The 24527-nt window shown below is 43.6% G+C and overlaps 1 protein-coding gene across 4 annotated transcripts in view; it reads right to left on the minus strand.

Moving 5' to 3' along the window:
* LOC137656803 (pyruvate dehydrogenase phosphatase regulatory subunit, mitochondrial-like) overlaps nucleotides 1–24527 on the minus strand; it is a 112577-nt gene that overhangs the window by 66859 nt on the left and 21191 nt on the right. For all 4 annotated transcript variants that reach the window (XM_068391107.1, XM_068391108.1, XM_068391109.1 and 1 more), the window contains exons 4-10: nucleotides 18019–18146; nucleotides 17591–17694; nucleotides 8357–8498; nucleotides 7580–7722; nucleotides 6603–6685; nucleotides 4352–4533; nucleotides 3112–3236 (exon numbers count right to left, since the gene is read on the minus strand). In XM_068391107.1, coding sequence (XP_068247208.1) covers nucleotides 3112–3236; nucleotides 4352–4533; nucleotides 6603–6685; nucleotides 7580–7722; nucleotides 8357–8498; nucleotides 17591–17694; nucleotides 18019–18146 — 907 coding nt within the window. The remainder of the gene's footprint in view (nucleotides 1–3111; nucleotides 3237–4351; nucleotides 4534–6602; nucleotides 6686–7579; nucleotides 7723–8356; nucleotides 8499–17590; nucleotides 17695–18018; nucleotides 18147–24527) is intronic.

Here is a 24527-nt window from a genome sequence, read left to right on the forward strand (position 1 = left end):
TTGGAAGAGTGTGTGAGAGAAGGAAGTTGAGAGTTAATGTGGGTAAGAGTAAGGTTATGAGATGTACGAGAAGGGAAGGTGGTGCAAGGTTGAATGTCATGCTGAATGGAGAGTTACTTGAGGAGGTGGATCAGTTTAAGTACTTGGGGTCTGTTGTTGCAGCAAATGGTGGAGTGGAAGCAGATGTACGTCAGAGAGTGAATGAAGGTTGCAAAGTGTTGGGGGCAGTTAAGGGAGTAGTAAAAAATAGAGGGTTGGGCATGAATGTAAAAAGAGTTCTATATGAGAAAGTGATTGTACCAACTGTGATGTATGGATCGGAGTTGTGGGGAATGAAAGTGATGGAGAGACAGAAATTGAATGTGTTTGAGATGAAGTGTCTAAGGAGTATGGCTGGTGTATCTCGAGTAGATAGGGTTAGGAACGAAGTGGTGAGAGTGAGAACGGGTGTAAGAAATGAGTTAGCGGCTAGAGTGGATATGAATGTGTTGAGGTGGTTTGGCCATGTTGAGAGAATGGAAAATGGCTGTCTGCTAAAGAAGGTGATGAATGCAAGAGTTGATGGGAGAAGTACAAGAGGAAGGCCAAGGTTTGGATGGATGGATGGAGTGAAGAAAGCTCTGGGTGATAGGAGGATAGATGTGAGCGAGGCAAGAGAGCGTGCTAGAAATAGGAATGAATGGCGAGCGATTGTGACGCAGTTCCGGTAGGCCCTGCTGCTGCCTCCGATGCCTTAGATGACCGCGGAGGTGGCAGCAGCAGGGGATTCAGCATTAGCATTATGAAGCTTCATCTGTGGTGGATAATGTGGGAGGTTGGGCTGTGGCACCCTAGCAGTACCAGCTGAACTCGGTTGAGTCCCTTGTTAGGCTGGAGGAACGTAGAGAGTAGAGGTCCCCTTTTTTGTTTTGTTTCATTTGTTGATGTCGGCTATCCCCCAAAATTGGGGGAAGTGCCTTGGTATATGTATGTATGTGTGTAAGATTTGCATTTCATTAAAACACGAACAAAACTATTTCCGTTCCACCCTGGGCTATTATTCCCTGTTGGAGCCCTTGGGCTTATAGCATCCTGCTTTTCCAACAAGGGTTGTAGCTTGGCTAATAATAATAATAATAATAATAATAATAATAATAAATGTGTCAGCTTCCAGTTCCATCCTCCCACCGTGGTTCCTAGCCGAAACAGTAACCTCCCCAGTAAACTGCTTAAACCACTGCCCGAGGCAGCACTCAACCAGGTTTTTCATGTGAGACTAGCACAAAATCAGTCACGTAGTGCCCATACAGCAACTACACAGTGTTCATGCCATTTTCATATACTAAATAAAAGGTAAAAGCAGTCATCTCAATATAGGTTTCTTGGTAAAATCAAACTTACGGTGTAAAGAAAATATGACCAAGTATCCATAAAGTGTAGATTGTGTTATTCAATTAGTGATAGTGTATGTCACTCGAGAGAAAACTCCTGATATTTTAGCAGAACTGCTTATGGAGGGATATTCTCCTTCCAAGCAGTAACTCCCTCCTACTCTCTCATCTCCTTCATGCCAGCCATGACTCTCCTCAAAGATGAAGTGCAAGTTACTTTGTCAATTCTTTCTACATTTCATTTTTAATTATTCATTTTTATGAATCACTTATGTTAAGAATTAAAATTTGTACAATAATTACAATTAAAAAACTTTGTCAATTCTTTCTATATTTCATCTTGAATTATTCATTTTTATGAATCACTTATGTTAGGATTTAAAATTTCTACAATAATTACAATTAAAAAACTTTGAAAATCAGTATACAGTACTGTATATGCATATTTATAGATACTGTATATGGAATACATCAAGTGAATTAGCTCCCAGAATGAATTAAACTCGTAACCCAAGGTACTACTGCATTTAAGTGCTCTGTGATGTTGTATAAGTTAGAAACCGATTGAAGGCATCAAAATAACCCTACTAAAAGCCTGACAAATATTAGGTAAAAAAAATTCTTCCTTATATGCAATTTCATTTATATGTTATATCTCTGGGTGATAGGAGGATAGATGTGAGAGAGGCAAGAGAGCGTGCTAGAAATAGGAATGAATGGCGAGCGATTGTGACGCAGTTCCGGTAGGCCCTGCTGCTTCCCCCGGTGCCTTGGATGACCGCGGAGGTAGCAGCAGTAGGGGATTCAATGTTATGAAGCTTCATCTATGGTGGATAACGGGAGAGGGTGGGCTGTGGCACCCGTAGCAGTACCAGCCGAACTCGGTTGAGTTCCTTGTCAGGCTGGGAGGAACGTAGAGAGGAGAGGTCCCCTTTTCTGTTTCATTTGTTTGATGTCGGCTATCCCCCCAAAATTGGGGGAAGTGCCTTGGTATATGTATGTATGTATCTACAATGAGCAAATTACAGTATGCTATAAAGTCCCATCCATATACCAAGGCACTTCCCCCAATTTTGGGGGGTAGCCGACATCAACAAAGAAACAAAACAAAAAGGGGACTACTCTCTACGTTCCTCCAGCCTAACCAGGGACTCAGCCGAGTTCAGCTGGTACTGCTAGGGTGCCACAGCCCAACCTCCCCCAATTCCACCACAGATGAAGCTTCATAATGCTGAATCCCCTATTGCTGCTACCTCCGCGGTCATCTAAGGCACCGGAGGAAGCAGCAGGGCCTACCGGAACTGTGTCACAATCGCTCGCCATTCATTCCTATTTCTAGCACGCTCTCTTGCCTCTCTCACATCTATCCTCCTATCACCCAGAGCTTTCTTCACACCATCCATCCACCCAAACCTTGGCCTTCCTCTTGTACTTCTCCCATCAACTCTTGCATTCATCACCTTCTTTAGCAGACAGCCATTTTCCATTCTCTCAACATGGCCAAACCACCTCAACACATTCATATCCACTCTAGCCGCTAACTCATTTCTTACACCCGTTCTCACCCTCACCACTTCGTTCCTAACCCTATCTACTCGAGATACACCAGCCATACTCCTTAGACACTTCATCTCAAACACATTCAATTTCTGTCTCTCCATCACTTTCATTCCCCACAACTCCGATCCATACATCACAGGAGTGATGTATAAAGTATAAAGTACAGTGAAATAAATCTTACCTCGGGAGTTTCGCCAAGAATCCACTTTCCATCAGGGGTAAAGTTGTCCGGTGCATTAACCAAAGGCTGATATTCAACCTCTCTTAAAAGAGGTAGCCTGTGTTCTGCTGCCTTACGTATAGGTCCTTAAAACAAGATATATTTGTCAGTACCTCAACTTAGAAACATTCAGAAATACAAACACAAATTCAACTGATATCATGAATCTCATATATAATATCAAAAATTCAAAATGAAATCCCATAATAAAACAATATAATAATTCAATTCAGTTAGCAAGACGACATTTGTAGTATGAAACAGGATTATTTGTTTAATTGTGCATCTGAAATTATTATTATTAATTGCTAACCTACAACCCTAGTTGGAAAAGCAGAATCCTATAAACCCAAGGGCTCCAATAGAGAAAATAGCCCAGTGATGAAAGGAAACAAGGAAAAATAAAATATTTTAAGAACAGTAACAACATTAAAATAAATATTTCCTATATAAACTATAAAAACTTTAACAAAACAAGAGGAAGAGAAATAAGATAGAATAGTGTGCCCAACTGTACTCTCAATTGTAGGCATGTGAGTTAGAAGAAACCTGCCCTAGGCCAAAATTTAACTTACAAACAGTTTCTTGGAACATATTAAGCTTGCAAGTTGACGACTTTCTATGATGTGATGACAATTATCTAGTACTTATCATACTATCCCAGACAAAAGTGGAAAGTTCTAACTCATCATTCTAGTGGAACTATTTATTCCTCAAGAGATTCTGATAACATCATCTGATGTAAGCTACAAACCCTTCGAATTATGACGACTGCAAATTATATTATCCATAAAAACTGCTCAGCTAACTTCCATTAGTACTTTTGACTATATTTGTTTACCACTGAAGTCATTGATGCTATATGTAACCACTGTTACACATTGAAAAATAAATTTACAGAGAATACAAGAAAAATTTTCTATGCACATAAGTCAGAGACAATTTTCCACAGAGGAGTTTTAGGTTCTTAAGATAAATGAGATATACTAATACATGACTGTATAAAATAACTAATCAAAATTGATAATTAAATTAAATCATATTTAAAAAAAAAAACCATAGAAATCTAATCAAAATATACATTACAGTATAGTTTAATGAAATTTGAAACTTAACTCTTCCTGACCGTTTAAAGAGATAACTTCTTTTACTTACAATATTTTTTACCTTAGGTCACTGCAAAACCATAAAAATGACTTACCAAACTGTTCATAATCTCCCTTCAGAGTTTCTCGCCAATTGTGTGGAATTCCATAATCAAAGGCTGGCTTTGCGTGACGTTCAAAACCCCCAATCATAAATTCTTTATTTTTTGTTAAGCAGAACATGTGCGAATCATAGTCCCGAACAACTGGCAGACCGTCTAAAGCTTCCATAACAGGACTGAAAGTTATCAAAAATATTAATATGTACAGTACTATACTGCCATTAAAAGAAATACATTTTAATAATAATACTTACTTTGTACTCATCATGCTAATAACTTGAAAGTAGTTTCTTTGTGTTATCATGATGACTACAAGGTAAGATTAATTTAAATATGATAAGAACTAATCACATTGATAATGTGTTCATGTAGTACAGTACATATATTATAAATTTAACAAGAAAAGTAAAAATAAAAACACTATACATGTATAAAAAACTTTTCCGTTAATCTCTAAACATACTCTCTGACAACTTCTATGGCATATTTGCTGGTGACGTTTCTCAAAGGAAGACCCCATACGGAGATACTACTTGAAACTCATGGGACATCTTATGTAGTATGTTCAGTAACCTGAAATTCCAATGGGTAGTTACCAATATTAGGCCAAAGCCCTGATACCCGAGGGAAGATCTCATACTTGGAAGAAACATCAGACATTTAGAAATTCTTCAACTTTAAATATTCTAGAGATAGTCTGAGAAAAACCCAGTTTAAATTAAAGAAGGTTGAAGATGAGTGAGTATTATCTGCAGCTTTAGATTCTGTTGTCATTATCGACTTCCTCAATTGTACTCTCTCTTCACATTTGAGATTTCACATACTAATACAGTTTCAAGGTAAATGCTTTCTGAAAAAAATATCATATCTGATAATACCTAGGAAAGCAACACTCATGTTCTCTCCAAATCTCACTATGATCAGAAATATCCCCTCGAACATGAGAGTTGGTGTAGGGAGATATGTTTACACAGAGATGACTACTCCTTTACAACTCCAAACAAAGAGAAGTGTACCATTCACCAAAAGCTACGAAAAAGACTTCCCACTAAAAGGAAAGCAGGCAAAGGAGACCCCCTCAAACAACTTCTTACAAGACAAAATCTATGCTCCACATGTCAGCAAACAGAAGCAAACCCTTTTATCTCATCTAGGACCTTGTAGTAAGGAATTCTAGACTATGAGAGTACCCAAGAATGACTTCAATTGTTTGGTTGGCACACAAAAAGAATGACAAAGGAAGATTTCTAAATAAATTTAACCCTTAAAGCACTAAACTAGACAACTGAGTATAAATAAAAGTTAGTAAAATACTGAACAGAAAAGTAACTAATGATACACAAATCACTTTGATCTTACGCTCCAATTAAATATTATATCCAAAGAAACAAAATATCTAATGACACAGGGATATTTAGTACATACAGAAGAAAAGCAGCACCTCCCTTGGGAATCAGATACAAAAACATCAAATAATTTCCTCATTTTTAAGGGCTGAATTGCTCTTAATGTTAGTGTAGGAACAAACGAAAGCAGTGAAAAATCTTCTGGTGGTGACAAAAATTCTCAGCCATAAAACATAACTAGAAAAAACAAAGACAAAGGAGATGAATAACTGATGAGAGGATAAACTTCTGAGAAGAGATTTTGAAAACAAAGTAAAATTAAAAACTGCAAAGTCTAGACTACTGTGGCAAACTGCCATTGACTCCCCAGAAGCCACATGTTGTGGCCTGATTGGTAACGTCTCTGCCTGGTGATCGCCAGACAGGGGTTTGAGGCCTGCTCAGACTCGTTAGTTTCTTTAGTATCTGCAACCTCATCCTCCTTGTGAGCTAAGGGTAGGGGGTTTGGGAGAGCCTATAGGTCTATCCGCTGAGTCATCAGCAGCCATTGCCTGGCCCTCCCTGGTCCTAGCTTGGGTGGAGAGGGGGGCTTGAGCGCTGATCATGTGATATATGGTCAGTCTCTAGGGCATTGTCTTGCTTGCTAGGGCAATGTCAATGTCCCTTGCCTCTGCCATTCATGAGCAGCCTTTAAACCTTTAAACTGGAAGCATGACAACTGAGGACAAGAGAATCTATGAGCAAAGGTTCAAGGCTACCATCTACCACATTCTGTCTTCTTTTCCTAAAGAGGACTACGAGATTGGGAATTAATTTCCAACCTATGAAATACGCCAATTCACAAGTTATAGGGCGTCTTAATCATTACTATTACAAAAAGTTGACAATTAATTACTTACTATGTATGAAGGTAAAAATGCTCTGCAGGGAAAACAGGCACTCGGACTTTTGGAGAACTCTGCTCCCCTAGATTACGAGCCCACTTGAAAAGAAATGGGATTTAAAAACAGCTTAATCAGCTTTATGATTTAAAGCAGTTAATAGACAATTTCTATTTGATATATATATATTCAGCTAAAGAAACCTAAGTCAAAATAATAAAAATAATGAACATACAAAATTTCATCAAAATTTAATTTTGCACTTTTTTTAATTTTATTTTAGCTAATTTTTCATAATTTTAGCATAAAACTTATCTCAAACTCAATATGGAATCACTTCAAATAACCAACATGTCACAAATAAATCAATAAGCTAAGGAATGGTTAACATGAAATGCAATTATAGAATTTTATGCAAAGACTTGACCATGTTGACTTTCTTTAAAAAATACTTCCTGGGAGATGAAGAAAACACCACTTGGGGCCTTACAGTAATAAATTATTTCATGTAGAACAAAATATCCTGAGAGAGAGAGAGAGAAGCTAACTTGAAATTCACAATCTTGAATCAAATATCAAGAGAAAAAATACTGGTGAATCAAACTAGTAAAAAGAAAATGTCACCTTTCAATGCAAGGTAATTGTGTTCAAGAAGGCAAAAGAATTATCATCATTAACTTTCTTACTTATTTGAACTTTCACAAAGAATTTACTATTCTTGACCTTTTCCTCCCCAATCAAAACACAAATTCAGAATCTCTAAAATTAATAAATGCTCACAGTCAAGTTTTTGTAAATATTGCAAGGTTCTTGGAGACCAAGTGATGGCAATAAAACGTCTCTCATCCTGAGAACATGAAGTTCTACAATAAAAAATTGAAGGGCAGTTAGTTAAATAATCTATGTCTGACACCAAGGGAAGAGTAGTTCCAATATTACTGGCAGTTTAGTTCTGGCAAAATCAAACACAGTAGACATTCAACGGCAAAGCTTACCATTCCGGAGGCATTCACAAAATATTCACACTTAATTGAACCTTCCGAAGTTAGAATTTCAGTGACGCGAGGTACTATTTGCGAGTGAGGTACTTCATCTGTAACAATCCTTTTTACAGTGCAACCTTCAAAATATTTTGCTCCTGAAAGGATAAAGATCATTTAGCAAGAATAGTCACCAACTTGTGATGTACCTACCTATCAAGTTTCATTAAAATTAGCTAAAAAATAAAAAACTATTAATAACGATACCAACGACAATACTGTAATAGCAATACTGCACTTTACTTTCAATACAGTATACAGTAGTTGAATGGTGACTGGAACTAAGGACATTATTGCCAAACAATACCTTATTCCTTTTTACTCTATTTCTTAAATGCCTTGAGCTCTGAAGTACTTTGTATACATAAACAATTTAATAATTACTGTATATAGAACTAGTTGTTTAGGTATCATTTTGATACAAAACAATCTGTCATCCTAAAATAATGTGCTGCTGACTCCCCAGAAGCACATCAACTGAAAACATGGCAACTGAGGACAAGAGAATACAATATTGTGTAACATATTTTATACTTCACAAATACACAGTACGCAAATGTTTTACATTTCCATGATATGGGGAGGGCTCTAAAACCTGACTAACTGTCATTTAAAAAATTTTGATCATACTGAAGCCAGAGAGCAAGCTACAAAAGGGAGTTGCTTTCATTTAATTAGATATAATTACAGATTAAAGAAACTCTTTTCTTACAAGTGATGAGTTCAAGTTACCTTGTCTTTGAGCAAGAGAGGCAAGAGTGTTACAGACTAGATACGGATCAGCAACAGCATCATCAGGGACCCAAACGCCACCTTCTAAGTCATCGGTGTATAAGTTAGGATGGAGCCTTTTGATTTCATGGCGATCCAGCCACTGCAATACCGTAAGAAAAACTCTGTATTACTATTAGATCAAACAGAAGAAATAAAAACAAATTTTGTTTTGTAGTTGCAAACCTTTCCTTTACAAATTCCTTTCATTTTAAATGCCTTGTTGACTCAGAAGGGCCAATGAAGTAAGGTGTCACTGGTATCAAAACCTGGGTTACAGTTTACAGATCTACATCAATGAAGAATACTAAAGTTCACAGCAAAGCAATGTTTTGTCTATGAAATATACGATATAAGCTTTCAAAAATATATCTAACCTGTAAATATGAAATCATCAACTACAGAGTAGTTTCTAAAGCATCAAGCTGATCCTAGAGCCTGAATACAGTTTAAATATATTCTTATCTAAATCTTAACTGAATAATCTCATTTATGTTTCACAAACCCAACACATTACTTTAATGTAGTTACATTCATGCATCATGCTAATTCCCTGACACCTCAACAGCTGAAACTGGTAGGTTGCCTAATGCTTATAAGGTCACTCAAAGATTGCTTGTGATCAACTGAACTGCTGTATATTTGCCGATTAGTTAACAGCTTCAGGAATTCCTGGACTATTAAAAACAGAAGAGAAGTTTGACCGACTAGTGACAGAATTTGGAAGGGTGCGTGAGAGAAGGAAGTTGAGAGTCAATGTGGGTAAGAGTAAGGTTATGAGATGTACGAGAAGGGAAGGTGGTGCAAGGTTGAATGTCATGTTGAATGGAGAGTTACTTGAGGAGGTGGATCAGTTTAAGTACTTGGGGTCTATTGTTGCAGCAAATGGTGGAGTGGAAGCAGATGTACGTCAGAGAGTGAATGAAGGTTGCAAAGTGTTGGGGGCAGTTAAGGGAGTAGTAAAAAATAGAGGGTTGGGCATGAATGTAAAGAGAGTTCTGTATGAGAAAGTGATTGTACCAACTGTGATGTATGGATCGGAGTCGTGGGGAATGAAAGTGATGGAGAGACAGAAATTGAATGTGTTTGAGATGAAGTGTCTGAGGAGTATGGCTGGTGTATCTCGAGTAGATAGGGTTAGGAACGAAGTGGTGAGGGAGAGAATGGGTGTAAGAAATGAGTTAGCGGCTAGAGTGGATATGAATGTGTTGAGGTGGTTTGGCCATGTTGAGAGAATGGAAAATGGTTGTCTGCTAAAGAAGGTGATGAATGCAAGAGTTGATGGGAGAAGTACAAGAGGAAGGCCAAGGTTTGGGTGGATGGATGGTGTGAAGAAAGCTCTGGGTGATAGGAGGATAGATGTGAGAGAGGCAAGAGAGCGTGCTAGAAATAGGAATGAATGGCGAGCGATTGTGACGCAGTTCCAGTAGGCCCTGCTGCTTCCTCCGGTGCCTTAGATGACCGCGGAGGTAGCAGCAGTAGGGGAGTCAGCATTATGAAGCTTCATCTGTGGTGGAAATGTGGGAGGTTGGGCTGTGGCACCCTAGCAGTACCAGCTGAACTCGGTTGAGTCCCTGATTAGGCTGAAGGAACATAGAGAGTAGAGGTCCCCTTTTTGTTTTGTTTCATTGTTGGTGTCGGCTACCCCCCAAAATTGGGGGAAGTGCCTTGGTATATGGATGGATTAAAAACTTAAGGATTGCCAGTGTTGTCTTAAATATTCCAATTATCTATCTACTATGGCACTTCCCCCAATTTTGGGGAGTAACCAACACAAAAAGGAAACAAAAGAGGATTTTTCCTCTTTGTTCCTCCCTGCCTGACAAGGGAGTCTGTAGAGTTTGGTTGGTACTGCTAGGGTGCCACAGCTCACCCTCACCCCATCTTCATTGCAAGAGAATTATCACTTGTGCAGCTCTAAATAGATTAAACTATTTGTTTATTTTACCTAAAATGTTCTATATGCAATAACCAGCATAAATAGCAATAAATATATTATCCCTTTTACCCCCACCATAAGGTTAAATTTCGAGCACATTTTGCTATATAATTTTTTTAAATTGCTCTAAAAAGCTTAATTTTTGTCCTAGAGAGGTCAGGTTGGTCTCATTCTTTTGGAAAATGCCTGAAGTTTCTCATAAAATTATAAAAAATATGTAAAAATATGTAATTAACAGTGTTTTGCAAGAACGTACCGGTACGTCCTTTGGGGGTGAAAGGGTTAAGACTCAAAACAAAATTCCCCATGCTTTTTTTATGGTACAAAAAGAATTAATGAATCGCTACTACATTCTTTTAAATATTCCACTCTCTTCTGTCATTTATTCTCTCTACCTGAACTCCTATCAGGTCTAGGTCTTCTTATATACCATTTAGTATGATTTCTAGGTCTCCATTTTGCCCCTTCCAAATCCCACTTTAGAGGATTCCTATATCAGTTTTTGTTATAAAGCACTAGCATATTCTGTACAGTACCTCAATTTGCATATTTCTGAATAAACAAAGTTATACAACATAAAAAATGTTATTTTTATTAGTAAAATAAATTTTTGAATATACTTACCCGGTGATCATATAAGCTGTCAGCTCTGCTGCCCGACAGAAAAACCCAAGGACAAAATACGCCAGCGATCGCTATACAGGTGGGGGTGTACATCAACAGCGCCATCTGTCGAGCAGGTACTCAAGTACTCCATGTCAACACAGAACCAATTTTCTCCTCGGCCCACTGGGTCTCTATTGGGGAGGAAGGGAGGGTCCTTTAATATATGATCACCGGGTAAGTATATTCAAAAATTTATTTTACTAATAAAAATAACATTTTTCAATATTAAACTTAGCCGGTGATCATATAAGCTGATTCACACCCAGGGGGGTGGGTAGAGACCAGCATTATATGTTTACATTTAAGAGCTAAGTATTTTGTATTTCATTTTAGCAGTTATTCAAAATAACAAACATAAAATAAATAAGTACCTGGTAAGGAAGTCGACTTGAACAATTACTCTGCCTTTTTAAGTATGTCTTCCTTACTGAGCCTCGCGATCCTCATAGGATGCTGAGCGACTCCTAGGAGCTGAAGTATGAAGGGTTGCAACCCATACTAAAGGACCTCATCAAAACCTCAAATCTAGGCGCTTCTCAAGAAAAGAATTTGACCACCCGCCAAATCAACCAGGATGCGAAAGGCTTCTTAGCCTTCCGGACAACCCAAAAACAACAATAAAAAACATTTCAAGAGAAAGATTAAAAAGGTTATGGAATTAGGGGAATGTAGTGGTTGAGCCCTCACCCACTACTGCACTCGCTGCTACGAATGGTCCCAGGGTGTAGCAGTTCTCGTAAAGAGACTGGACATCTTTAAGATAAAAAGACGCGAACACTGACTTGCTTCTCCAATAGGTTGCGTCCATTATACTCTGCAGAGATCTGTTTTGTTTGAAGGCCACTGAAGTTGCGACAGCTCTAACTTCATGTGTCCTTACCTTCAGCAAAGCATGGTCTTCCTCATTCAGATGGGAATGAGCTTCTCGTATCAACAGTCTAATATAATAAGAAACTGCATTCTTCGACATAGGTAAAGAAGGTTTCTTAATAGCACACCATAAAGCTTCTGACTGTCCTCGTAAAGGTTTAGTTCGTTTTAAATAGAACTTAAGAGCTCTAACAGGGCACAAGACTCTTTCTAGTTCATTTCCAACCAAATTGAAAAGGCTTGGAATATCGAACGATTTCGGCCAAGGACGAGAAGGTAGTTCGTTTTTGGCTAGAAAACCAAGCTGCAAAGAACATGTAGCCGTTTCAGATGAAAATCCGATGTTCCTGCTGAAGGCGTGTATCTCACTGACTCTTTTAGCTGTAGCTAAGCAGACGAGGAAAAGAGTCTTCAAAGTGAGATCTTTAAAGGAGGCTGATTGTAGTGGCTCGAACCTTTCTGACATAAGGAATCTTAGTACCACGTCTAAATTCCAACCTGGTGTGGCCAAACAACGCTCCTTCGAGGTCTCAAAAGACTTAAGGAGGTCCTGTAGATCTTTGTTGTTGGAAAGATCTAAGCCTCTGTGACGGAAGACTGCTGCCAACATGCTTCTGTAACCCTTGATCGTGGGAGCTGAAAGAGATCTTTCCTTCCTTAGGTATAAAAGGAAGTCAGCTATCTGAGTTACAGAGGTACTGGTTGAGGATACTGATACCGACTTGCACCAGCTTCGGAAGACTTCCCACTTCGACTGGTAGACTTTAAGAGTGGATGTCTTCCTTGCTCTAGCAATCGCTCTGGCTGCCTCCTTCGAAAAGCCTCTAGCTCTCGAGAGTCTTTCGATAGTCTGAAGGCAGTCAGACGAAGAGCGTGGAGGCTTGGGTGTACCTTCTTTACGTGTGGCTGACGCAGAAGGTCCACTCTTAGAGGAAGTGTTCTGGGAACGTCCACTAGCCATTGCAGTACCTCGGTGAACCATTCTCTCGCGGGCCAGAGGGGAGCAACCAACGTCAACCTTGTCCCTTCGTGAGAGGCGAACTTCTGCAGTACTCTGTTGACAATCTTGAACGGGGGGAATGCATAAAGGTCTAGATGGGACCAATCCAGAAGAAAGGCATCTATATGAACTGCTGCTGGGTCCGGGATCGGCGAGCAATAAATTGGGAGCCTCTTGGTCATCGAGGTTGCAAATAGATCTATGGTAGGTTGGCCCCACAAGGCCCATAGTCTCTTGCATACATTCATGTGAAGGGTCCATTCTGTTGGGATGATTTGACCCTTCCGGCTGAGGCGGTCTGCCATGACATTCATGTTGCCTTGAATGAACCTCGTTACTAGAGACAGGTTTAGATCTCTTGAACAGGTGAGGAGGTCCCTTGCGATCTCGTATAACGTCATCGAATGAGTCCCTCCTTGCTTGGAGATGTACGCCAAGGCTGTGGTGTTGTCGGAGTTCACCTCCACCACCTTGCCTAGAAGGAGGGACTTGAAGCTTCTCAAGGCCAGATGAACTGCCAGTAGCTCCTTGCAGTTGATATGTAACGTTCTTTGATCCGCGTTCCACGTGCCCGAGCATTCCCGACCGTCTAATGTCGCACCCCAGCCCGTGTCCGATGCGTCTGAGAAGAGAACGTGGTTGGGGGTCTGAACAGCCAGTGGCAGACCCTCTCTGAGGTGAATGTTGTCCTTCCACCAAGTCAGTGAAGACTTCATCTTCTCGGAAATAGGGATCGAGACCGCTTCTAGCGTCTTGTCCTTTCTCCAGTGAACAGCTAGATGAAATTGAAGGGGTCGGAGGTGCAGTCTCCCTAACGCAATGAACTGGTCCAGTGATGAAAGCGTCCCTATCAGACTCATCCACTGTCTGACTGAACATCGGTCTTTCTTTAGCATGTTCTGGATGCATTCTTGGGCTTGACTGATTCTGGGGGCCGACGGAAAAGCCCGAAAAGCTTGACTCTGAATCTCCATTCCTAGGTACACTATAGTTTGGGATGGGACGAGTTGGGACTTTTCCATATTGACCAGGAGACCCAATTCCTTGGTCAGATCCAGAGTCCATTTTAGATTCTCCAGACAGCGACGACTTGACGAAGCTCTTAGAAGCCAGTCGTCCAAATAGAGGGAGGCTCTGATGTCTGCTAAATGCAGGAATTTGGCAATATTCCTCATCAGTTTCGTAAAAACAAGAGGCGCCGTGCTTAGGCCAAAGCACAGGGCTTGAAATTGGTATACAACCTTCCCGTAAACGAACCTTAGAAAAGGTTGGGAATCTGGGTGGATGGGGACGTGAAAGTAAGCGTCCTTGAGGTCTAAAGAGACCATCCAGTCTTCCTTCCTGACCGATGCTAGAACCGACTTTGTCGTCTCCATGGTGAACGTCTGCTTTGTGACAAAGACATTCAGAGCACTGACGTCTAGCACCGGTCTCCACCCTCCTGTCTTCTTCACGACTAAGAAGAGACGGTTGTAGAAGCCCGGGGATTGATGGTCCCGGACTTTGACTACCGCTCCCTTTTGTAGTAAGAGAGACACCTCTTGCTGCAAAGCTAGTCTCTTGTCCTCCTCTCTGTACCTGGGAGAGAGGTCGATGGGAGTTGTTGCTAGAGGGGGCTTGCGCAAGAATGGAATCTTGTACCCCTCTCTGAGTAACTTCACAGATTGTGCGTCTGCGCCCCTGTTCTCCCAGGCCTGCCAGTAGTTCTTGAGCCTGGCTCCCACTGCTGTCTGAAGAAGGTGGCAGTCAGACTCTGCCTCTAAAGGACTTGGAACCTTTCTTCTTGCTCCCACGTTGACCTTCGGCACGAGCACCTCCTCTGCTGGAGGCTCTGCCACAAAAGGGCGGAATGAACCTTGACGCTGGAGTATCCATCCTGGGTCTAGACACGGAGGGCAAAGGGGTGGCTTTGCGTGCGGATGACGCAACCAGGTCATGTGTGTCTTTTTGAATCAAGGAGGCAGCAATCTCCTTGATCAACTTCTCAGGGAAGAGGCACTTCGAGAGAGGAGCAAACATAAGCTCCGATCTTTGACATGGGGTTACTCCAGCTGACAAGAAGGAGCAAAGGTGTTCCCGTTTCTTGAGGACCCCGGAAACGAAAGAAGCCGCAAGCTCACTAGAACCATCCCGTATGGCTTTGTCCATGCAGGACATTATGAGCATGGAAGTTTCCTTGTCAGAAGGGGAGGTCTTCCTGCTCAACGCTCCCAAACACCAGACCAAAAAGTTAAAAACTTCGAACGCTCTGAATACTCCTTTCATCAGATGGTCTAAATCCGAAGGAGTCCAACAAATCTTGGAGCGTCTCATGGCCAGCCTGCGGGGAGAGTCTACAAGACTTGAGAAGTCGCCCTGGGCAGAGGCAGGAACTCCCAAGCCGAGAACTTCTCCCGTGGCATACCAGACGCTAGATCTGGAAGCAAGCTTGGCAGGGGGAAACATGAAAGCTGTCTTCCCAAGTTGCTTCTTGGACTGCAACCAATCTCCCAGCACTCTTAAAGCTCTCTTGGATGAGCGGGCGAGGACGAGCTTCGTAAAGGCAGGTGCGGATGACTGCGTGCCTAAAGCGAACTCAGAGGGAGGAGAGCGTGGTGCTGCAGACACAAACTGATCAGGATATAAATCCTTGAACAGTGCAAGCACTTTCCTAAAGTCCAAGGAGGGAGGCGTGGTCTTGGGTTCGTCGATGTCCGTGTGCGGGTCGTCAAGATGTGCAGCGTCGTCATCATCAGAGAGTCCATCGTCTGAATGTTGAGGAGGAAGCGGCAAAGGAGTAGGAATCAGCTGGTCGGCTGAGTCCGGCAGCACGGGTGCATGCGTGACTGCACTGGACGCAACGTCATGGAACTGTTGGTCAGTCTGTGAGCTGGCAACAACCATAGCTGTGTGGGGAAGCAAAGCTTCTACTCCTGACTGACTAGTCTGCTGCGGGCGAGTAGCGGTAACCACAGTGGGTTGCGGAGGTTGACGCACAGCGTCAAAACAAAGCAACTTAACTCCACCCTCCTGTTGTTGTGGTAACTCGCGAACGTCAACGGAGGGTTCCGTGCGTCTGTGAACGTCAACGTGCGGCTGGCAGGGTACACTGCGCATGGGTGGTGGGACTCTCACAGCCGGAGTGCGGGAGAAGGTAGCCTCAGCGTCTACTGTACGCACAACCGTGGATGGTTGTAGGCTAACGGGTGCAGCGTCAACCTTCTCCGCACGATACTCCTGCATAAAAGATGCTAACTGTGTCTGCATAGACTGTAGCAAAGACCACTTAGGGTCTACAGCAGCAGGTGCGGCAACAGACGGTGTTACTGCCTGTTGCGGTACCACTTTGCCTCTCTTAGGAGGTGTGCAGTCATCGGAAGACTGCAGCGAGTCCGAACTGACCCAGTGGCTACACCTGGGCCGTTGGACTTGCGCGGAAGGGACCTTGCGTTTGAGAGGCCGAGAGACCTTGGTCCATCGTTTCTGGCGTGAAACCTCTTCCGCAGACGAGGAATGAACGGGCTCTCTCGTCTTCTTGTGGGTGGGGCGATCTTGGCAAGATACGTCCGAAACCACGGAGGGAACGTCTGTCCGCTGATTAAAGCCTGTCGAACCCTTTGGTCGTACGACATTGCTTCTCCCCTGGGCTTGGGAGCTTGCAAGAGGTCCCGGACTGGGAGGACGACAGGCACGAACAGACGCACCCTCAAGCGCAACACTAACACTTTTCACAGCACTACCACTCACTTCACTTCCCACTGCACTCTTACCCTTCAACTCCCTGACGTCAGCCATGAGTTGGTTGCGGTCACTCGCCAATGACTCGACTCTCTCACCCAGAGCCTGGATGGCACGCATCATATCTGCCATCGAAGGTTGTTGAGTACTAGAAGGGGGATCAGGAGTAACCACTACAGGGGAAGGAATAGGTTGTGGGGCATGGGGAGAGGAAAAATCAACTGAGCGAGATGAACTCCTCCTGACTCTATCTCTCTCTAGCCTACGTGAATATTTAAGGAATTCGAGAAAATCGAATTCCGAAAGCCCAACGCATTCCTCACACCGATCTTCCCATTGACAGGATTTACCCCTACAATTGGAACAAATGGTGTGAGGATCGATAGAGGCCTTCGGAAGACGCCTAAAACAGTCCCTAGCACTACACTTCCTGTATTTAGGGACTTGAGAAGGGTCAGCCATCTTGAATTAGTCAAAGGGGAAATTCAAAATCTATCCAAGTCGTCAACAAATAATCCAAAATTCAATCAAAGAATGCAAGGAAGTATTGAAGATAACCTCTGCAAAGCGAAAGCTAAAAACTAGAAATGAGTACTTCACCAAAATCTGTGAAAATCAATCCAGTAAGCAACAGCGTATTTAGTAGGTCTTGCCAGTGGCACGACAGAGAGAAAATTGGTTCTGTGTTGACATGGAGTACTTGAGTACCTGCTCGACAGATGGCGCTGTTGATGTACACCCCCACCTGTATAGCGATCGCTGGCGTATTTTGTCCTTAGGTTTTTCTGTCGGGCAGTAGAGCTGACAGCTTATATGATCACCGGCTAAGTTTAATATTGAAAAAGAGAATTTTCATAATTTCAGCAAATTACATCAAAATGTGATGTAAACCACGAAAATTAACAGACGTATCTTTCCAAAGACATTCATTATACAATAAAGAAAAAATAATTAGAAAAATTACAGGGCTGCATTTAATATGTGTTGCAAACCTAATGCTTACCTCACACTCTAAACCAGAAGGTTTTGTATAAGCAAGCCTTCTTTTCATTGCAATAGCTCTATCTCTTGTTCTTGCCAAGTTAAGGCTACCACACTGCTTGAAATCTGTAAAATGAGGTCAAGTTAATGTATGAAGAATGTAGATAGTATTTTATATCACTGTTAAGAATAAATTCATACTGTACTTATAATACCACTAGTTAATGCTATTTATGTGATTAAAGAATTTTTATCAAATCTATTGTTCTACAATCATAAGGTATTAATTCGGAACTGCAAATAAAAATACAAAATAAATTTCACTGTTCATTACATTCCACCCTCCTGGAGCAGAGTTGCACTGTAATTATTAAAAAGCTAACTCACAGCAAGTGTAATACAGTAATGGAAACATATGGAATTCCATTTATTTAGTAATTCATGCCTTACCTAAATTATAGCCTTGATCCTGCAAACTCTTTATAAGACTGACAGAGTAACTGACAAAATGCCTTTCTGATGATGGCTTGAACAATCCAAGAACACCAGAGCCATTGTGTGAAGTACCAGATCCAATCCTGGAATATAAAAAGTATCGTAATGTACTGTATAATACATTCCGATGAGTATATTTCTGATAAATCCCCAGTCCATAAAAGTAACCTAGAAAGCTTGAAATATTTAGTACAGTGAGAACGGGTGTAAGAAATGAGTTAGCAGCTAGAGTGGATATGAATGTGTTGAGGTGGTTTGGCCATGTTGAGAGAATGGAAAATGGCTGTCTGCTAAAGAAGGTGATGAATGCAAGAGTTGATGGAAGAAGTACAAGAGGAAGGCCAAGGTTTGGGAGGATGGATGAAGTGAAGAAAGCTCTGGGTAATAGGAGGATAGATGTGAGAGAGGCAAGAGAGCTGCTTCCTCCGGTCGCCTTGGATGACCGCGGAGGTAGCAGCAGTAGGGGATTCAGCATTATGAAGCTTCATCTGTGGTGGATAATGGGGGAAGGTGGGCTGTGACACCCTAGCAGTACCAGCCGAACTCGGTTGAGTCCCTTGTCAGGCTGGGAGGATTATAGAGAGGAAAAGTCCCCTTTTTTCCTTTGTTTGATGTCGGCTACCCCCCAAAATTGGGGGAAGTGCCTTGGTATATGCATGTATGTACTTGAAGATCCACTAGGCATTAAATTCTAAACAGGAGTGCAGTAATACATTCAAAAATATTTTTCCTCTCAAAATAATAGCCTTAACATTCACAAATTACAAATAAGCTAATCTAATATGTTATTTTCATTAGTAAAATAAATTTTTGAATATACTTACCCGGTGATCATATAGCTGTCAGCTCTGCTGCCCGACAGAAAAACCTACGGACGAAATACGCCAGCGATCGCTATACAGGTGGGGGTGTACATCAACAGCGCCATCTGTCGAGCGGGTACTCAAGTACTCCATGTCAACACAGAACCAATTTTCTCCTCGGCCCACTGGGTCTCTATTGGGGAGGAAGGGCGGGTCCTTTAATTTATGATCACCGTTTAAGTATATTCAAAAATTTATTTTACTAATGAAAATAACATTTTTCAATATTAAACTTACCCGGTGATCATATAGCTGATTCACACCCAGGGGGGTGGGTAGAGACCAGCATATATGTTAACAATAAGAGCTAAGTATTTCGTATTTCATTTTAGCAGTTACTCAAAATAACAAACATAAAATTAATAAGTACCTGGTAAGGAAGTCGACTTGAACAATTACTCTGCCTTTTTTAAGTACGTCTTCCTTACTGAGCCTCGCAATCCTCATAGGATGCTGAGCGACTCCTAGGAGCTGAAGTATGAAGGGTTGCAACCCATACTAAAGGACCTCATCAAAACCTCTAATCTAGGCGCTTCTCAAGAAAGAATTTGACCACCCGCCAAATCAACCAGGATGCGAAAGGCTTCTTAGCCTTCCGGACAACCTAAAAAACAACAATAAAAAGCATTTCAAGAGAAAGATTAAAAAGGTTATGGGATTAGGGGAATGTAGTGGTTGAGCCCTCACCCACTACTGCACTCGCTGCTACGAATGGTCCCAGGGTGTAGCAGTTCTCGTAAAGAGACTGGACATCTTTAAGGTAAAATGATGCGAACACTGACTTGCTTCTCCAATAGGTTGCATCCATTACACTCTGCAGAGATCTGTTTTGTTTGAAGGCCACTGAAGTTGCGACAGCTCTAACTTCATGTGCCCTTACCTTCAGCAAAGCATGGTCCTCCTCATTCAGATGGGAATGAGCTTCTCGAATCAAAAGTCTGATATAATAAGAAACTGCATTCTTCGACATAGGTAAAGAAGGTTTCTTAATGGCGCACCATAAAGCTTCTGACTGTCCACGTAATGGCTTAGTACGTCTCAAATAGTACTTAAGAGCTCTTACAGGGCATAGTACTCTTTCTTGTTCATTTCCAACCAAATTAGCAAGGCTTGGAATATCGAACGATTTGGGCCAAGGACGAGAAGGAAGTTCGTTTTTGGCTAAAAAACCAAGCTGTAAGGAACATGTAGCCGTTTCAGATGTAAATCCAATGTTCCTGCTGAAGGCGTGTATCTCACTGACTCTTTTAGCTGTTGCTAAGCAGACGAGGAAAAGAGTTTTCAAAGTGAGATCTTTAAAAGAGGCTGATTGAAGTGGTTCGAACCTTGCTGACATAAGGAATCTTAGTACCACGTCTAAGTTCCAACCTGGTGTGGCCAACCGACGCTCCTTCGAGGTCTCAAAAGACTTAAGGAGGTCCTGTAGATCTTTGTTGTTGGAAAGATCTAAGCCTCTGTGACGGAAGACTGCTGCCAACATGCTTCTGTAACCCTTGATCGTGGGAGCTGAAAGGGATCTTTCCTTCCTTAGGTATAAAAGGAAGTCAGCTATCTGAGTTACAGAGGTACTGGTTGAGGATACTGATTTCGACTTGCACCAGCTTCGGAAGACTTCCCACTTTGACTGGTAGACTTTGAGAGTGGATGTCCTCCTTGCTCTAGCAATCGCTCTGGCTGCCTCCTTCGAAAAGCCTCTAGCTCTCGAGAGTCTTTCGATAGTCTGAAGGCAGTCAGACGAAGAGCGTGGAGGCTTGGGTGTACCTTCTTTACATGCGGCTGACGCAGAAGGTCCACTCTTAGAGGAAGTGTTCTGGGAACGTCTACTAGCCATTGCAGTACCTCGGTGAACCATTCTCTCGCGGGCCAGAGGGGAGCAACCAACGTCAACCTTGTCCCTTCGTGAGAGGCGAACTTCTGCAGTACTCTGTTGACAATCTTGAACGGGGGGAACGCATAAAGGTCTAGATGGGACCAATCCAGAAGAAAGGCATCTATGTGAACTGCTGCTGGGTCCGGAATCGGTGAGCAATAAATTGGGAGCCTCTTGGTCATCGAGGTTGCGAACAGATCTATGGTAGGCTGACCCCACAAGGCCCATAGTCTGTTGCATACATTCTTGTGAAGGGTCCACTCTGTTGGGATGATTTGACCCTTCCGGCTGAGGCGGTCTGCCATGACATTCATGTCGCCTTGAATGAACCTCGTTACAAGGGATATGTTTCGATCTCTTGACCAGGTGAGGAGGTCCCTTGCGATCTCGTACAACGTCATCGAATGAGTCCCTCCTTGCTTGGAGATGTACGCCAAGGCTGTGGTGTTGTCGGAGTTCACCTCCACCACCTTGCCTAGAAGGAGGGACTTGAAGCTTCTCAAGGCCAGATGAACTGCCAGTAGCTCCTTGCAGTTGATGTGCAACGTTCTTTGATCCGTATTCCACGTGCCCGAGCATTCCCGACCGTCCAATGTCGCACCCCAGCCCGTGTCCGATGCGTCCGAGAAGAGAAGGTGGTCGGGGGTCTGAACAGCCAGTGGCAGACCCTCCCTGAGGAGAATGTTGTTCTTCCACCAAGTCAGTGAAGACTTCATCTTCTCGGAAATAGGAAACGAGACCGCTTCTAGCGTCTTGTCCTTTCTCCAGTGAACAGCTAGGTGAAATTGAAGGGGTCGGAGGTGGAGTCTCCCTAACGCGATGAACTGGTACAGTGATGAAAGCGTCCCTATCAGACTCATCCACTGTCTGACTGAACATCGGTCCTTCTTCAGCATGTTCTGGATGCATTCTTGGGCTTGACTGATTCTGGGGGCCGACGGAAAAGCCCGAAAAGCTTGACTCTGAATCTCCATTCCTAGGTATACTATAGTTTGGGATGGGACGAGTTGGGACTTTTCCATATTGACCAGGAGACCCAATTCCTCGGTCAGATCCAGAGTCCACTTGAGATTCTCCAGACAGCGACGACTTGACGCAGCTCTTAAAAGCCAGTCGTCCAAATAGAGGGAGGCTCTGATGTCTGCTAAATGCAGGAATTTGGCAATATTCCTCATCAGTTTGGTAAAAACTAGAGGTGCCGTGCTTAGGCCAAAGCACAGGGCTTGGAACTGGTATACAACCTTCCCGAAAACGAACCTTAGAAAAGGTTGGGAATCTGGGTGGATGGGGACGTGAAAGTAAGCGTCCTTTAGGTCTAACGAGACCATCCAGTCTTCCTTCCTGACCGATGCTAGAACCGACTTTGTCGTCTCCATGGTGAACGTCTGCTTTGTGACAAAGACATTCAGAGCACTGACGTCTAGCACCGGTCTCCACCCTCCTGTCTTCTTCGCCACTAAGAAGAGACGGTTGTAGAAGCCCGGGGATTGATGGTCCCGGACTATGACTACCGCTCCCTTTTGAAGTAAGAGAGACACCTCTTGCTGTAAAGCTAGCCTCTTGTCCTCCTCTCTGTACCTGGGAGAGAGGTCGATGGGAGTTGTTGCTAGAGGGGGCTTGCGCAAGAATGGAATCCTGTACCCCTCTCTGAGTAACTTCACAGACTGTGCATCTGCGCCCCTGTTCTCCCAGGCCTGCCAGTAGTTCTTGAGCCTGGCTCCCACTGCTGCCTGAAGAAGGTGGCAGTCAGACTCTGCCTCTAGAGGACTTGGAACCCTTCTTCTTGCTCCCACGTTGTCTTTCGGCATGAGCACCTCCTCTGCTGGAGGCTCTGCCACGAAAGGGCGGTATGAACCTTGACGCTGGAGTGTCCATCCTGGGTCTAGGCACGGATGGCAAAGGGGTGGCTTTGCGTGCGGATGACGCCACCAGGTCATGAGTGTCTTTCTGGATCAAGGAGGCGGCAATCTCCTTGATCAACTCTTCAGGGAAGAGACACTTCGAGAGCGGAGCAAACATAAGTTCCGACTTTTGACATGGGGTGATTCCAGCAGACAAGAAGGAGCAAAGGTGATCCCGCTTCTTGAGGACCCCGGACACGAAAGAAGCCGCAAGCTCACTAGAACCATCCCGTATGGCTTTGTCCATGCAGGACATAATGAGCATGGAAGTTTCCTTATCAGAAGGTGAGGTCTTCCTGCTCAACGCTCCCAAACACCAGTCCAAGAAGTTAAAGACTTCGAATGCACGGAAAACTCCTTTCATAAGATGGTCCATATCCGAAGGAGTCCAGCAAATCTTGGAGCGTCTCATAGCCAGCCTGCGGGGAGAGTCTACCAGACTTGAGAAGTCGCCCTGGGCAGAGGCAGGAACTCCCAAGCCGAGAACTTCTCCCGTGGCATACCAGACGCTAGATCTGGAAGCAAGCTTGGCCGGGGGAAACATGAAGGTTGTCTTCCCAAGTTGCTTTTTGGACTGCAACCACTCTCCCAGTACCCTGAAAGCTCTCTTGGACGAGCGCGCGAGTACGAGCTTCGTAAAGGCAGGTGCTGCTGACTGCATGCCTAAAGCGAACTCAAAGGGAGGCGAGCGTGGTGCTGCAGACACAAACTGATCCGGATATAAATCCTTGAACAGCGCAAGCACTTTCCTAAAGTCTAAGGAGGGAGGCGTGGTCTTGGCTTCGTCGATGTCCGAGTGTTGGTCGTCAAGATGTGCAGCTTCGTCATCATCAGAGAGTCCATCGTCTGAAAGTTGAGGAAGAAGCGGCAAAGGAGTAGGTAAAAGCTGGACGGCTGAGTCCGGCAGCACGGGTGCATGCGTGGCTGCACTGGACCCAACGTCATGGAACCGTTGGTCAGTCTGAGAACTGGCAACAACCATAGCTAAGTGGGGACGCAAAGCGTCTACTCCTGACTGTGGTCGGATAGCGGAGACCACCGTGGGTTGCGGAGGCTGACGCACCGCGTCAAAACACGGCAACTGAACTCCACCCTCCTGTTGTTGTGGTAGCACACGAACGTCAACGGAGGGTTCCGTGCGTCTGTGAACGTCAACATGCGTCTGGCAGGGTCGACTGCGCATGGGTGGTGGAGCTCTCACAGCTGGAGTGTGGGAGCAGGCAGCCTCAGCGTCTGCTGGGCGCACAACCGTGGTTGGTTGTAGGCTAACGGGTGCAGCGTCAACCTTCTCCGCACGATACTCCTGCATAAAGGAAGCTAACTGAGTCTGCATAGACTGTAGCAAAGACCACTTAGGGTCTACAGCAGCTGGTGCGGCAACAGACGGAGTTAATGCCTGTTGCGGTACCACTTTGCCTCTCTTAGGAGGCGTGCAGTCGTCGGAGGACTGCAGCGAGTCCGAACTGACCCAGTGGCTACACCTGGGCCGTTGGACTTGCTCGGAAGGGACCTTGCGTTTAAGAGGCCGTGAGACCTTGGTCCATCGTTTCTGGCGTGAAACCTCTTCCGCAGACGAGGAATGAACGGGCTCACTCGTCTTCTTGTGGGTGGGACGATCTAGGCAAGATACGTCCGAAACCACGGAGGGAACGTCTGTCCGCTGATTAAAGCCTGTCGAACCCTTTGGTCGTACGACATTGCTTCTCCCCTGGGCTTGGGAGCTTGCAAGAGGTCCCGGACTGGGAGGACGACAGGCACGAACAGACGCACCCTCATGCGTAACACTGACACTTTTCACTGCACTAACACTCACTTCACTTCCCACTGCAC

Source organism: Palaemon carinicauda, chromosome 17 (assembly GCF_036898095.1).
Source record: "Palaemon carinicauda isolate YSFRI2023 chromosome 17, ASM3689809v2, whole genome shotgun sequence".
Taxonomy (NCBI): Eukaryota; Metazoa; Arthropoda; class Malacostraca; order Decapoda; family Palaemonidae; genus Palaemon; species Palaemon carinicauda.